The 17,424-nt window shown below is 45.5% G+C and overlaps 1 protein-coding gene across 1 annotated transcript in view; it reads right to left on the bottom strand.

Annotated features, from left to right (window-relative positions):
• Positions 1–13,516: 13,516 nt before the first annotated feature.
• The window catches only part of LOC140722625 (uncharacterized), a 121,779-nt gene continuing 117,871 nt past the window's right edge, over positions 13,517–17,424 (bottom strand). Inside the window, 1 exon segment of the mRNA XM_073037328.1 lies at positions 13,517–17,094. Within this exon segment, the coding sequence (XP_072893429.1) occupies positions 16,009–17,094 (1,086 nt within the window). The 3' untranslated portion in view covers positions 13,517–16,008.

The following is a 17,424-nucleotide window of genomic DNA, read 5'->3' as shown; positions in this document are numbered from 1 at the left end:
ACTGGAGAGAGGCCATTCACCTGCTCAGACTGTGGGAAGGGATTCACACAGTTATCTGGCCTGCAAGCACACCAGTCAGTTCACACTGGGGAGAGGCCGTTCAACTGCTCAGACTGTGGGAAGGGATTCACACAGTTATCTAGCCTGCAAGCACACCAGTCAGTTCACACTGGCAAGAGGCCGTTCACCTGCTCAGACTGTGGGAAGGGATTCACTCTGTCATCTTGCCTACTGACACACCAGTCAGTTCACACTGGGGAGAGGCCATTCACCTGCTCGGACTGTGGGAAGGGATTCACTTCGCCATCTCAACTGAATGTCCATCAGCGAGTTCACACTGGGGAGAGGCCATTCACCTGCTCAGACTGTGGGAAGGGATTCGCACAGTTAGCTAACCTACAAGCACACCAGTCAGTTCATACTGGAGAGTGGCCATTCACCTGCTTAGAATGTGGGAAGGGATTCATTCGGTCATCTCAACTGAAGGTACACCTGTCAGTTCACTCTGGAGAGAGCCCATTCACCTGCTCAAACTGTGGGAAGGGATTCACTTTGTCATCTCAACTGAAGGTACATCAGCGAGTTCACACTGGAGAGAGGCCATTCACCTGCTCAGACTGTGGGAAGGGATTCACACAGTTATCTGGCCTGCAAGCACACCAGTCAGTTCACACTGGGGAGAGGCCGTTCAACTGCTCAGACTGTGGGAAGGGATTCACACAGTTACCTAGCCTGCAAGCACACCAGTCAGTTCACACTTGCAAGAGGCCGTTCACCTGCTCAGACTGTGGGAAGGGATTCACTCTGTCATCTTGCCTACTGACACACCAGTCAGTTCACACTGGGGAGAGGCCATTCACCTGCTCGGACTGTGGGAAGGGATTCACTTCGCCATCTCAACTGAATGTCCATCAGCGAGTTCACACTGGGGAGAGGCCATTCACCTGCTCAGACTGTGGGAAGGGATTCACACAGTTAGCTACCCTACAAGCACACCATTTAGTTCACACTGGGGAGAGGCCGTTCAACTGCTCAGACTGTGGGAAGGGATTCACTCGGTCATCTCAACTGAAGGTACATCAGCGAGTTCACACTGGGGAGCGGCCGTACACCTGCTCATACTGTGGGAAGGGATTCACACAGTTAGCTGGCCTACAAGCACACCAGTCAGTTCACACTGGGGAGAGGCCGTTCACCTGCACATTCTGTGGGAAGGGATTCACTCAATCATCTCAATTGAAGGTACATGAGCGAATTCACACAGGGGAGAGGCCATTCACCTGCTCAGACTGTGGGAAGGGATTCACGCGGTCATCTCGCCTACTGACACACCAGTCAGTTCACACTGGGGAGAGGCCGTTCTCCTCCTGTTAATGTGGGAATGTATTCACTCAGTCATCTAACCTTATGTAACTCTCACTCCGGCTAGCAGCTTAATATAGGGGGTGATAGCCCCTTAGCTCGGCCAAATGTGGGTGGATGCTGTGCCGTGTCCCCTGTTACAAATCAATACCCCAAAATAACAAACAGTACACAATATGTGATTCATAATTCTTACTTTGACTATAGGGTTGTAAAGTAAAAAAACCAGGGCCCACTCTGTCCATTTGTGGCTTCTCATCTCTCCCCAGAAAAAGCCCATGAAATTCTCTCATCCAGACTCACAAGAAAGAACATTTCTGTCATTGGATAGCCCAGCACTCCAAAACCCTGTTATCTCTAGTTGTAACCTCGACATTGCTGCTACAGAGAAACCACTACCTCAGCAGTGAAACGTTACAGAGAGGCCATTACATTAGCAGTGAAACCTTACAGTGTGTTAAACTTATGACACACTACCGGGTTCACACTGGGGAGAAAGTTTCAATAAGCTGCATGCTGGATATTTGTCCATCACCGTTGCTGAATGCAATTTCGAGAGTGACTGTCGGTGCTGAACTCTGCAATTATTGCTGCTGCTCACCAGGCATGGGAGGAGTTTCTTCTGCTGCATATTCACCTTTAATGGGACTAGATCTGTGACAAATGAATCAGCTCTATTTTAATCACTGTCTGCGGTACTTAGTGAATTTATAACACACCTAGTATACAGTAGAGAGTCAACTCAGGCCGGCTGAACCCTGCCAGTGATTCTGTTACACAACAGATCTTTCAAATCTTCCCCTGTTGTTCACCTCTCACTCTCCCTGTAGTGATGGGTTCCAAATTGTCATCAATCTGGGTGAAGAGGTTTCCCTTGAATTTTCTGCAGACTGAAGAAGTGGAGCTGACTGCAGTTCTGTCTGAGATGTTCTTTTCCCCTCTAATCTCTGGGCTGAGGAAGAATGACATTGGGAGTTAACCTCCTTAATCACAACTCATGTCCACATTATGGGTCACTTTCCCCACTTCTAAAGTGTTGTTAGCGAACACCACTGTCCTCTAAAGACTGAAAGCCGAGTGGCAAACCATCAATTGGATTTTCAACGAAGCTGGGTCAGAAACCAGAGGCAGGTCTGCACAGAGCAGAGGTTCGGGCCCTGGACGATGGTCGGGGTAAGAACGTATGATGAGGAGAATGGATTCAGCAACAGGGCATGTCAACGAATGACATTTGGAAGCAGATTGACAGAGAAATTAATTAGGTTGTCTGACTGATGACACAAACACTACCTGTGGTGAGGTGCTCCACTGGTTGAGGAACGTATGTGTGTGTTCGGAATGGTTTTATCTATTGGGGGAGCTGTTCCTGCTTGTTTATCCTGTAATATAACCAGATGGATTGACCTATCTGAAATAATGTATTGATGATCATATAATTTGTAAGATTTTGACTCTAAAACTGGATCAGGCTTGAATTTATGGTGCCTTCATGAGGTGATGGAGGGTATTCGTGAGTTTGTGTTTTAAAGCAAGATTTTGGTGAATGATATTTGCCACTTGATTGTACCTTTGTAAGTAATCAGATTGAGTTAAACTGTTGCAGGATCCTGGAAAGTGTTGGACTGTGTCTGGTTTCACTTGGCCTTTTCTGCACTTACTGCCTTGTTTGTTTATATTTCAAGTATTCTGCATTTTTTTTCTTTTGTTAACTACTTTGTCCTGTATTTGGATGCTAATTGGCAGACGAAATAATTTGGTTGTCTGACTGACGAACAATGCCTGTGATGGAGGCACATGTGTGTGTTGAGAATGGTTATACCAATTGAGGGAGTTATTCCTGCTTGTTTATCCTGTAATATTATATCCAAATGGTTATTTGAGATGATCCTATCTGAAATAATGTATTGATTATCATATAAATTGTGAGATTATGTCCTTAACTGAATCAGGCTTGAATTTATGGTGCCTTAATGAAGTTACCGTGGTCATTCATCCGTTTGTATTTTAAAGCAAGATTTTGGTGAATGATATTTGCCACTTGATTGTACCTGCGTAAGTAATCAGATTGAGTTAAACTGCTGCAGGATCCTGGAATGTGTTGGACTGTGTCTGGTTTCTCTTGGCCTTTTCTGCACTTACTGCCTTGTTTGTTTGTATTTCATGAAGTTTCGATTTGTTTTACTTTTGTTACCCACCTTATCCTGTATTTGCGCAAGGAACTCCTCTGTTTTTGGGAAGAGGTCTCCAACACTCAGTTAGGTGCTCGATGCTTCCTTGTCACCATCTTATCTGCTCAGATCTTTGGGATGTCTCCCATGGAGGGTCATACTCATTTCACTGGTTAATATTTTCTTCCAGAGTGATGATTTATTTTTCTGAGCCAGCTTTTCATTTAAGTTTTCTGGTCTGTATTTCTTATCATAATTGCATATACACACATGGAGTCAGTTCAGTTCCTCCGCCATATCCTTATCTCCATTTACAATTTCTCAGCATCATTTTCTTTTGGTCCTATATCTACTCTCACCTGTCTTTTACTCTTTATATACTTGAAAAAGCTTTTAGTATCCTTTTTGATATTATTTGCTATCTTTCTTTCATAGTTCTTCTTTTCTCCATTAATGACCTTCATACTTTCCTTTCATAAGTTTTTTAAAAAACTTCCCAATCCTCTGTCTTCACACTAAGTTTTGCTTCCTTGTATGCCCTCTGCTTTTACTTTGGCTTTGACTTCTCTTGTCAGCCACGGTTACATCCTTTATCCATTCAAAAACTTCTTTTTCTTTGGAATATATCTGTCTTGCACTTTCCTCACTTCTTGCATAAACTCCAGCCACTGCTGCTCTGCCGTCCTTCCAGCTAGTGTCCCTTTCCAGTCAACCTTGGCCAGTTCCTCTCTCATGCCACTGTAATTTCCTTTACTCCACTGAAATATCGACACATCTGATTTCAGCTCCTCTTTCTCAAATTTCACAGTGAACTCAATCATGTTGTCATCAATAAGGGTTCCTTCACTTCCATCTCTCTAATTACCTCTGGTTCATTACACAATACCCAATCCAGTACAGACGATCCCCTAGTGGGCTCAACAACAAGCTGTTCTAAAAAGCCGTCTCGTAGACATTCTAGAAATTCACTCTCTTGAGATCCATTGCCGACCTGATTTTCCCAATCCACTCTTCCAGTAGCGATCTGATTTTCCCAATGATTTTCCTTGATTTTGACCCCTTGTCAAAATGTCTGCTACTGTGAATAGATCAGCGAGTAAAAGACGACCTGATTTCCAAAAGGCATAAAGTTAGAGATGACACATTTCTTTAATATTTAAGGAAGATTACATTTTTATTTCAATCTATTACAGTTTGAAAATAACAAAAAAAGGAAAAGGGCCAGAAGCAAATGTTTGGGCGCCCTACATGTTCAGTAGCACCCCCTTTGGCAAGTATCACAGCTTGTAGACACATTTTGTAGCCAGCCAAGAGTCTTTCAATTCCTGTTTGGGCAAATTTCTGTGTTCAGACATTAGTAGCAATGTACTTACTGTGGAAATTACAAATCACAATATTATTAGAATCACAGAGCCAAGCAGCAATGAAACAGGCCCATCAGCCCTTCCAGTCAATGCCGACCTGTTTTTGTTGTTACTGCCCATTTCCAGCTACCTGCACCAGAGCCTCCATACACCTCCCATCCACGTCCTCACCCAAATTCCTCTTTAGTGTCTAAATCAAACCCACATCCTCCAAATCCACAGGCAGCTCATTCCACACTCTCACCAACCTCCGAGTGAAGAATTCCCCTTCAGATTCCCCGAAAATAATTCACTTTCACCCTGAACTTATGTCCAATGTTAGGGTGAGAGGGAGGATGGGGCAGAGAGGGAAGACAGTAAGGGGAGGGGTGGTCGAGTGCGGAGAGGGAAACAGAGCGAAGTGTTTATACTTAATATTTTTGAGAAAAACTAATTGTTTGAACTTGCTGCAAACCTACTCCCCATATCCTGTATATTCTTAACCAGATTATTGATTGAGATGACAAGTAGCAATGGTTGATGTTCAAAGTAAATTTTATTATCAGAGTACAGAAATTTTATATAGTCACATACCACATAAAACCCTGACATAGTTTTTCCTACAGGAACACTTAGCAAATCTTTAGAATAATAACAGGATCAATGAAAGATCAAGTAGAGCACAGAATTCAACCAACTGTGCAAATGCAAATATAATTAAATATCAATGAATAATGAGAGCAATGGGGTGTAACCCTGGGGAACCTCACTAGGCCCGGGCCTCGAATCCAATAAACAGCCTCCCATCATCACTCTCTGCTTCCTACCATCAAGACAACTGTGCATCCAGTGAGCCAGCTCTCCCTGGATCCCGTGTGATCTGACTTTCCACAGCAACTTAGCATGTGAACGTTATCAAAGGCCTCACTGATGCCCATATCGGCCACGATCCTGGGACAGAGGTGTCACAGATCCGAGGGCATGGATTTAAGCAGAGGATGAAGAGGTTTAGAGGGATCTGAGGAAGAGATTTCTCACTCAGAGGGTAGCTGAAATCTGGAACTCACTGCCCGAGGTGGTGGTGGAGGGTGGTCCCTTCACAACATTTACGAAGAGGATGAGCATTGAAACTGCCGAGATACAGTCGGCTATGAACCAAGTGCTGATAAATGGGACCAGTGTAGACAGTGAGTGGATGGTCAGAACAGGTATGGCCGGCCAAAGGCCTGTTTCCGTGCTGTGTGATCCACCACTCCGGACATGCTAAATTAACGATGGTGGCACCGCAAGGCATTGATTTCAAAACTCCACACCCCTCTCCAACCTGAAATAAACCTGACTGAACCCCTTTGTCACCACTGTGAGTATCAGTTTCTGTCAAGGTAGCATAGAGATTGGTCACTTCTGCTAAACAACTGGCAATTGATGAAGTTTCTGTGTCTTCTTCCATTAATGTTGCTGCCTTACAGCAAAACTAACCCTCACTGTGTCAGAATCAGTGATTAAATCAGACCCCAAACACTGTGCTTTCATCCCTGCACGTTATAACTGGAACCATCTCACTGAGGGTCTGATGGAGACATGGGATCACATCTCCCTTGCTTCTGATACCCTCAATACCCTCAGAATGGTTTTCTGATTCAGTCTGAAGGTTATGGTACTTTCAGCTCGTCGTCAGACCTGACAAACCATGTCCTCCCACAGCTGGTTCCACCTGTTGGTGTGTCCTCTTTCCTCCACCTCCAGGGAAGCTGCATCTCCACACAAACTCCTCACTTGAGACGACTGTCTGTACCCGTGACTCAGGAAATCACATCACTGTCACTCTCCTGATACCGTGTCTGACCTGCTCACCCCCGGGTATCCTCCCTCAACAAGCTTCTTCCTCAGTCACCGTCTGTGAGATTATATAAAAATACAATTACTGTAAAACGATCTATCAGACAGCTCCTGTACCCCTCCACCCCGGACAATTGTTTGCTGACTAAAACGCTTTCTCCTCAGACCCTTCACTATTCCCTTTCCCCTTGCAAACTCCAGATATGCCAGCTGATCCGAATCCACTGTGAGGACATTTATATCTCAGAGGAGGATGTAGAAACCCGTGTTGATCTCTGATACAGAGGTCACTGACACTCCACCGCCATCCCAGTCTGCACCAACAGCCCATGACGGTGACAGCTCTTCCAGACACTGGGGCTTTGTAACAAACACCATGTTAACAGCAAGATTAGACAGTAATTAATTTGAAGAGACAATTGCTGCTTCCTGAAAGGACACGCGAGCGTCCGATACAACGGAACAGATCCTCCCCTGTTTACAACTTTATTTGACCCAGGTCACGGAACGTCCGATCATCCCACTTTCTCACAACAGCAGCCCCACCCCCCCATCCCCCCCGACTACAGTCCACCTATAACCTCTCCCCCCCACACACACACAGACAGATCCCCCTCACCCCAAACCCCTCCCAGCCTGGGAACCACAATTAACTGATCCCACAGCCCGGGCTCGGGCGCAAAGCTAAAACCGGGGCTGCGGGACCGGAGAGCCCGGAGCCTCCAGCCGTCCGGCAGAGCTCGTTCCCGACACTTTTCATAGAAACATAGAAAACCTACAGCACAATACAGGCCCTTCGGTCCACAAAGTTGTGCTTCCACGCCAACCGGCCCCCAATTTCCACAAACCCGAGATCAGACCCTTCTTCACGGACACCTGAACAGAAGAAACGCCGGCGACAGCTCCAGTCGGCACTGCGCCTGCGTTTAGCAGGAGGTTCTGGGCTGCACCAGTCGTGGCCGGAGGTCCCGACAGAGCGACCACTGGCCGGAGGCGGGAGGGACAACGGAGAGGTAAATCACAAACACGACAAAGTCTGCAGATGCTGGAAATTCAAAGCAACACAAACAAAATGCTGGCGGAACTCAGCAGGCTGGACAGCATCTATTAGAGAGAAAAATCAAACTCCCACTCCACCCCCGCATAAAACAATGCAATCAGAGGTTTATGATAATTTTCAACATCAATAGATTCCCCAGAGGGAATCGGAATGAAAATGTTCGGACACCAGGAAGTCCCGCTCGGAGCGGATAGTTCAAAGGTTAATTTATTATCAAAGCAGGTATCCGTAAACAACTCTTGAGCTTTTTTTCTTCTCCAGAAAACCACGAAACAAAGAGAGAGCATGAAAGTCGTTCAGAGAGAAAAATCAAACTCCCACCTCAACCCCCGATCATCAAACCCCCAAAACCCACCCCTCCCGCACAAAGGGAACAATATCATCGACACCCCCCCCCCCCCCACAAAACAAAACCCTACCCCACACAACTGCGGAGGAGCCGGTGTCACCAGTATAGAGGCGGCCGCATCGGGAGCAGCGGACACAACAGGCGACCCCGGAAGATTCACAGGTGAAGTGTCGACTCACCTGGAACGATGTTTGGACAATGGAGAGAGTTCGGCCGTCCGGCCCTTTCACTGTGACACCCCGAACTCCACATCAAATCCATCCAAACGAATCTGGGCGAACTTTAATGACCAATAAATATAATTCCTCTCAGCGATCAGCTGTCTGAATGATTCCCTGACTCTGAGAGGAAGGGGTATCTATGGTTCACACTGTCAGGGTGTTGAGTTCACCAGGAGAAAAAGACTGCAGGGACGAGAGGTTTTCTGTTGACTACTACACTGTGTGTAGACCCCACTGGCAATTCTGGTGTGCAGGAAGGCACAGAGTCGAATGTACTTCCTAAGAAGGTTGGCGTCATTCAATGTCTGTAGTGAGATGCTGAAGATGTTCTATAGGTCAGTTGTGGAGAGCGCCCTCTTCTTTGTGGTGGCGTGTTGGAGAGGAAGCATTAAGAAGAGGGACGCCTCACGTCTTAATAAGCTGGTAAGGAAGGCGGGCTCTGTCGTGGGCAAAGTACTGGAGAGTTTAACATCGGTAGCTGAGCGAAGGGCGCTGAGTAGGCTACGGTCAATTATGGATAACTCTGAACATCCTCTACATAGCACCATCCAGAGACAGAGAAGCAGTTTCAGCGACAGGTTACTATCGATGCAATGCTCCTCAGACAGGATGAAGAGGTCAATACTCCCCAATGCCATTAGGCTTTACAATTCTACCGCCAGGACTTAAGAACTTTTCAAAGCTATTATTAATGCTTTTTGAGATGGTCATTTAGATGCATATCATATTTTTTTTTACTGAGTTAAGTATTGTATGTAATTAGTTTTGCTAGAACAAGTGTATGGGACATTGGAAAAAAAGTTGAATTTCCCCATGGGGATGAATAAAGTATCTATCTATCTATCTATCTGACCCGAATCGAGACAAACACCACGCTGCCCACTCCACCAACAACACGGCACAGCCGGACACATAACAGGGGACTTTACATCCCACAACACTGGATTCAGTGATGAAACCCGTGATTAATGTTGTTGTCCCACTGAAAAGTCCATTAAGGTGCTTTTAAATGCCAGCGCTCTCCCACAGGTGACGTCACACAGCTCCTCCCCACACGCGCCTGACGTCACACATGGGCTCCCCCACCGGGATCTGAACCTCACGTGCGCGGTGTCTTACGTCACTCACGCGCTGCTGTGCTCGAGCTTTATCGGTTAAACGGCTGGGCTAATAATCACGTGACCAGCCCCTCCCGCACCGCTGTCAACAGAGGATTCAGGAGCTGCGCTATTCCCATTGGTGCGAAGCGATGTCAATCACCGGTTACAACCAGTCGCGGAGGCGGACAAGCTGAGTGGGCGTTACCCCGCTCAGTTCGTCTCCCGCTCAAGTGACAATTATTTGGGCTTTGTCGAGATTGTACCTGGAATATGGTGTAAAATCCCGATCCCCATACTAACACGGGTTACACAGACCAAAGAACAAACTGCCGGAGGGTCGGGGCAGAGCGACAATTATTTGTGCTTTGTTGGGATTGTACCTGGAATATGGTGTAAAATCCCGCTCCCCACACTAACACGGGTTACACAGACCAAAGAACAAACTGCCGGAGGAACTCAGTGGGTCGGGCAGCATCTGTGGAGGGAAATGGACCGTCAACATTTCGGGCCGAGACCCTCCCTCTGGACTGAGAGTGGACGGGAAATAGTCAGAGAAAAGAGGTGAGGGGTGGGGATGGGGCAAGAGCTGGGGAGTGAGAGGTGGATCCAGGTGAGGGGGGAGGTGGGAAGGTGGAAATAGTGATAGGGGTGGGAGGTGAGTGGTTGGTGCAACACGGGGCTGCAGAAGATGGAAATTAATTCCATAGAGGATTAACAAAGAGGTTAGAGAGTATTTGTTATAGAGAGTGCAATGAAGATTCACCTGACTGATCCCTGGAGAGGTGGGGTCATAACCTGAAGAAAGATCAAATGTGATAACCCTTTCATTTAGAGAATCGAGGACTGAGAGGTGAACACATTGAAATGCACAACATCATTACCGGTTGAACCAGGGATCCCAGTCTCTGAGAAAAGGGGATGGGAATCAAGCCCGTGACTCTGTGACCTAGGGGTGGAGGGAAAGGGATCGGTGTAGATATGGTGTGGAAAAGTAGACATGTATCTGGTGTAAATATGGAATAATGTGGGGAATGCGGCGGATGGGTCGGGCAGTGTGTGAGGGGTGAGGAGCAGAGTCACCGGTTCAGGTCGGAGTCCGTCCACCCGTCACCTGATCCCGTTTCCTGTTCACTTTTTTCTGCAGATCTGCAGCATTTGTGGGTCACTGCTCGACGTGTACGTGTAGCTTCACCTTTGTCCTCTTCAGACAATGCAGTGGGATCCGGATCAAGTAGATCCACACAATTAGAATAGTTTATTACATTTTTTTTCTATTTTTGTACTATATATATACTTATTTTAAATCACAATTGTTAAAATCTTTTGTTAAGAATTAGGTTCTACTGCTACTGCAGAGACAACGAATTTCATGGCATATTCCGGTGCTATTAAACTTGATTCTGATATTAATATGGGAGACCCACCACTGGTCACCTGATCCCAGTTACCGCAGATCGTAATGTGAGATTGAAGCATCTTACATATATTTGCTTTCCACAGAAATGACAACAGGTCAGTTTCCTTCTGTGGTTCCAGAGCAGAAGCTCAGTCTGTCTAATATTTCCACACAATTAAAATGGGGAATTTGTTTATTATCATCACGTACTGAGCTACAGTGAAAATCTTGCCTGATGTACCGTCCACACAGATCGATACATTTCAACAGTACATTGAGCTCATATACAACAGAAAAATAACTGTAACAAAGCATTATGCTGCAGAGAAAGTGCAGTGCAGATAGACATATGGTGCAGGGTCACGTCGAGTTACATTGTGAGGCCGAGTCCATTTTATATTTCATTTGGCTTATAACCACAGACAGGAAGCCGTCCTTCAGCCTGGTTGTACACCAGGTACAACTTTAAGGCTTTTGTATCTCTTCCCCGATGGGGGAGCGGGTTTGCAGCAAGAATGTCCAGGTTATGAGGTTCTTTGTGTACATGGCCTGCTTTTCCGAGGGAGGGGAAGTGTAGGGAGAGTCCATGGAGTGGAGGCTTGTTTCTCTGATGTTCTCTGCTCTCCAAAGTTCTCTGCAGTTCCTTGCAGTCATGGGCAGAGCAGTCGCCATACAAAGGCATGAAGTATCGACAAGGAGCTCAGAGACCTCGGCCTTCACCCTGCCTTGTGCAGCTGGATCCTGGACTTCCTGTCAGATCGCCGGCAGGTGGTAACAGTGGGCTCCATCTCCTCTGTCTCGCTGACCCTCAGGACACACAACCCACAGGTTTGTCTGTTGGGCCCTGTCATTTACTTTCTGTGCACCCGTGACTCGTGTTGCCACCCACAGCTCCAATCTGCTAATTAAATTTGCTGAGAATACTACATTGATTGGCCTAATCTCAAATAATAACTTTCAATCGATCAAATGCCTCCTGACAAGGTTCAGTCCAAACAAACTTTTCACCCTTCTTCAGGAGATTAGTCAGAGGAAGAGCGACAGCAGCAAATTTCTTACAGAACTTACGGTAATATCCATTCATTCCCAGAAACCTTCTAAGAGCCTTCTTAGCAGTCAGAATAGGAACTTGAGAAATTGCCTGGACTTTTGCCTGAACAGGAGCCAACTTGCATTGACCTACAACATAGCCAAGACAGGTCACAGTGGCATGGCCAAATTCACTCTTAGCCAAGTTAACTGTAAGGCTGGCCTGGGAAAGCCCGGCAAACAGCTTTTCTACTGCAGAGAAATGCTCTTCCCAAGTGTCACTCCCTGTGACTAAGTCATCAATATAGACATCTGTGTGTTCTAACCCTCGAATTTCAAAATCAATCATTCTCTGGAATGTTCCTGGAGCATTTTTCTTTCCAAAAGTCAAAACATTGTATTCATACAACCCAGATGGTGTCACAAATGCAGAAATTTCTCTACCTCTGTCCGTCAATGGAACACACAAATACCCCGTCAACAGATCAATCTTTGTAAGAAATTAGCTATTTCAACCTTATCGATGCAACCATCTATCCTAGCGATCGAATAGGCATCTGTTTTTGTTACTGCATTTACCTTCCCATAATCCGCTCCTCTAAGACCTACTGAATCTGTTTCCACACTTACAACAATTGCTCAGCCAATTTACATTTTCTACGTTCATGCAATATGGGTATTGTTTAATCGGTTTGGCTTGACCAATATCTGCGTCATGTACTGAGACCGTGGTTTGCCTGGGAACATCGGGAAATAAATCTTTAAACTTCAGAATTAATTCCTTCAGCTGTTGTTGTTGCTTTGGCTGCAGATCAATATTTTCTGGAACAACCGAGTTCATTAGCCTAACTGGGACCATACTTGGCTTGTGAAAAGTCTCAGACGAGTCAATTGTTTCATTCTCAGGGTTGCCAGATTCATATATTTTGACAACAACACTCACAGATGGTGCCTGATTGTCAAAATAAGGCTTTATCATATTCATGTGTACCAGCTGTGTTTGTTTACTTCGGTCGTGTGTTGTAATAACATAATTCACATCATTAAATTGAGAGACTATTTCATACGGTCTATTGAATTTCACCTGAAGTGGATTCGTCAACATAAGGCAAGCACCTTATCCCCCACCCGGTATTTTCTTTAGCAACCCTGCTTATCAAACCAACACTTCATTTTGTTTTGGAGAAATCTTTAAGTTTTGTCTTGCTGGGCTACAGAATTGGTGTAGTTTATTTTTGAACTTTAAAACATAGTCTAACAAGTTAACATGTACATCGCCATCAATCCACCGCTCCTTTTACAAGGTCAAAGCTCACCTCACTCTGCGACCAAATATGAGTTCAAATGGAGTAAAGCCCAATGATTCCTGAACCGACTCTCTTACTGCGAACAAAAGCAAATGTATTCCTTCATCCTAGTCGTTTCCATTTTCAACACAGTATGTCTTGATCATTGTTTTGTTGCTAGAGTGAAATCTTTCTAAAGCCCCTTGTGATTCCGGATGGTATGTAGACGATGTAATTTGTTTTGCTCCCAGTTCATAAACTACCTGCTGGAATAACCCAAATGAAAAATTACTTCCTTGATCAGACTGCATTTCTTGAGGCAAATCGAATAAAGTAAAAAAAAAACTCGGTAAGAGCCTTCGACACATTTTTAGCTTTAATATTTCTAAGAGGCATTGCCTCTGGGAATCTGGATGCAGTACACATAATAGTTAGCAGATACTGATGACCAGCTTTAGTCTTTGGCAAATGGGCCAACACAATCCACTATAACTTTGGAAAAGGGTTCACCGAATGCAGGTATAGGCTGGAGTGGGACCACTGGGATGACCTGATTAGGTTTAGTCAAAACTTGACAAGTGTGACAAATCCCAGCATTAATTTCTGGTTTACCCTGGTTATCCCTGCTACTCTTTTCGAAACTCTTATTCAGGGTAAACATAACCTTATGAGTTAAAGCAAACTGATCTGCTAATCTAGCAGACTCCTGCATAGTGGCAGCATCATTTCCATCTAAATACGTCTTTATGTAATCAGGGACGCACTTTTTGAATTCTTCAATTAAAACCAACACTTTCAAGCTGTTAAAATCATCATTTACATTTTTATATGTGCACCAGTGGGCAATACACACAAATTTCTCATAAGCAAATTCCATATAAGTCTGGTTCACAGATTTCTTCAAATTTCTAAACTTTTGCCTGTATGCTTCTGGGACCAACTCATAAGCTTTGAGCACAGCCTGCTTTTCTAGGTCATAATGTGTGGTGCGTGGCCAGCTGGTTAAAGTGTTGAACTAGCGATCTGAAGGTCATGATTTTGAGCCTCAGCCAAGGCAGCGTGTGTGTCCTTGAGCAAAGCACTGAACCACACACTGCTCCTGCACGTTTATAGCCCAGTGGCGATGATTGGGTCAGCATAAATAAATAAATAATCAGCTGCTTCAGCAACTGTCAAAGCAGAATAGGCATGCTAAGCCTTCCCCTTAATTACACTTTGAGACAATTTTCTGTCTGTTTTTCTGCCTCTCTAGCCTCAAACTGCCTCTGCCTTTCCGCAGACTCCAGCTTTAATTTTTCTCACTTGTACTGGAGCTCAAGCTCACTAGGTTTCCTTAAACAAGTTAAACAAAGATTAACAGTGTTATGTGTATATATGTGTGTAAATATAACTCCCAAACTATTGAGCTCGGGGAAAATAAGGTTTGGAGTCTTCAGATGGTAAAGTATGAATGTTCAGTTCATCCACAAAATAGGTGATGAGAGAGATATTTGTAATTCAGGGTAAATGTCGAGAGAAGGCAGTTATGTCGAACAGCAAGGGAGATGAGGCTGAGTACAGAGCTATGGTGGAAATCTTGTCACATGGTACGAGCAGAATCATCTGCAGCTTAATGTGAAAAATACTAAGGAGCTGGTGGTGGACCTGAGGAGGGCTAAGGTACCGGTGACCCCTGTTTCCATCCAAGGGGTCAGTGTGGACATGGTGGAAGATTACAAATACCTGGGGATACGAATTGACAATAAGCTGGACTGCTCAAAGAACACTCAGGCTGTTTACAAGAAGGGTTAGAGCCGTCTCTATTTCCTGAGGAGACTGAGGTCCTTTGACATCTACCAGACGATGCTGAGGATGTTCTACGAGGCTGTGGTGACCAGTGCTATCATGTTTGCTGTTGTGTGCTGGGGCAGCAGGCTGTGGGTAGCAGACACCAACAGAATCAACAAACTCATTCGTAAGGCCAGTGATGTTGTGGGGGTGGAACTGGACTCTCTGACGGTGGTGTCGGAAAAGATAATGCTGTCCAAGTTGCATGACATCTTGGACAATGAATCCCATCCAATCCATAATGTACTAGTTAGGCACAGGAGTACATTCAGCCAGAGACTCATTCCACCGAGATCTAACACTGAGCATCACAGGAAGTCATTCCTGCCTGTGGCCATCAAACTTTTCTAATCTTCCCTCAGAGTGTCAGACACCCTGAGCCAATAGGCTGGTCCTGGACTTATTTCCACTTGCAAAGATTAACTTATTATTATTTAATTATTGATGGTTTTATATTGCTATATTTCTACAATATTCTTGGTTGGTGCGACTGTAATGAAACTCAATTTCCCTCAGGATCAATAAAGTACATCTGTCTGTCTATCTGTTCTCCAGGTTCCATAGTGTTAAAATGAGAGAACAGTTGCTGTAGATTTTATCTGTGATCTTTACAAATCTACATATGAATTATCACCGAAAGTGACTTGCCATGAGGGGTATCATCTTCAAATGAATGACCACATCACACCCAGTCAAGGGTTAACACATAAGTGGTCTCCACAGGATGTGCCAAATCAGATCCACTCCTATGGATCAAACGAGGTTGACAACCACACATTCGATGTACGGTGAATGGATAATTAACCCACCCTTGTGGGCAAAGGAAAGTTCTAAACAGTGACCTTTGGCCACTAGTTCCCTGCTTTCAATCCTTCCATTTTTCATCCGTCTCCGTCTGACTCTGAGTGTCTGTGTCCTCAGTTAAAACTAAACAAGCTGCGAGCGATGTAAACAAGCTGCAAGTCAGACTGATTCACCTTCTAAATCTCTCTTAAAATGACAGTCCATATCAAATGAAACCTAGGGATTCATAACAATGGCCACGCCCCACTATGAACTGACTTGTGTTCTAGTATTTGGGATGACTGAGTGAATCCTTTCCCACAGACTGGGCAGGTGAACGGCTTCTCCCCAGTGTGAACTTGCTGATGTCTCTGTAGGTTGGATGACCGAGTGGATCTCTTCCCAGAGACTGAGCAGGTGAATGGCTTCTCCCCAATGTGAACTCGATGATGTCTCTGTAGATTGGATAACTGAGTGAATCTCTTCCCACATTCTGAGCAGGTGAACGGCTTCTCCCCAGTGTGAACTCGCTGATGTACCAGTAAGGTGTGTGACTCAGTGAATCCTTTCCCACATTCTGAGCAGGTGAAAAGCCACTCCCCAGTGTGAACTTGCTGGTGTGCCAGTAGTTGAGATGACCGAGTGAATCCTTTCCCACAGACTGAGCAGGTGAACGGCTTCTCCCCAGTGTGAACTTGCTGATGACTATGTAGGTTGGATGACCGAGTGAATCTCTTCCCACAGACTGAGCAGGTGAATGGCTTCTCCCCAATGTGAACTCGATGATGTCTCTGTAGACTGGATGACTGAGTGAATCTCTTCCCACATTCTGAGCAGGTGAACGGCTTCTCCCCAGTGTGAACTCGCTGATGTACCAGTAAGGTGTATGACTCAGTGAATCCTTTCCCACATTCTGAGCAGGTGAAAGGCCACTCCCCAGTGTGAACTTGCTGGTGTGCCAGTAGTTGAGATGACTGAGTGAATCCCTTCCCACACTTTGAGCAGGTGAATGGCCTCTCTCCAGTGTGAACTCGCTGATGACTATGTAGGTGGGATGACTGAGTGAATCTCTTCCCACAGACTGAGCAGGTGAATGGCCTCTCCCCAGTGTGAACTCGCTGGTGTCTATGTAGGTAGGAATACTGAGTGAATCCCTTCCCACACTCTGAGCAGGTGAACAGCCTCTCCCCAGTGTGAACTCGCTGGTGACTGTATAGGTGGGATGACTGAGTGAATCCCTTCCCACAGACTGAGCAGCTGAATGGCTTCTCCCCAGTGTGAACCCGCTGGTCTGCCATTAGGTCAGATGACTGAGTGAATCCTTTCCCAGATATTCAGCAGATCACCAGCCTTTGCCCAGAGTGAACTGACTGTAGTTTCCACAAGTGGGAAGACTGACTGAATCCTTTCTCACACACAGAACAGATGAATGGCCTTGCCCAGTGTGAACTTGCTGATGTACCTTCAATTGTGATAACCGAGTGAATTCATTCCCACTGTTTGAGCAGGTGAACAGCCTTTCTCCTGTGTAAAATGACGGGTTGCCAGTTGGTCAAATGACCGAGTGAATCCCTCCCCACAGTTTGAGCAGGAAGGATGGTCAATTGAATCCCTTGCTCCACTTCTTAAATATCTGGACAGAGACAACCAAACTGGTGTGC

This window comes from Hemitrygon akajei, unplaced genomic scaffold (assembly GCF_048418815.1).
Source record: "Hemitrygon akajei unplaced genomic scaffold, sHemAka1.3 Scf000082, whole genome shotgun sequence".
Classification (NCBI taxonomy): Eukaryota; Metazoa; Chordata; class Chondrichthyes; order Myliobatiformes; family Dasyatidae; genus Hemitrygon; species Hemitrygon akajei.
The sequence above is the reverse complement of the archived record's forward strand: the minus strand, read 5'-3'. Positions and strand labels throughout refer to the sequence as shown.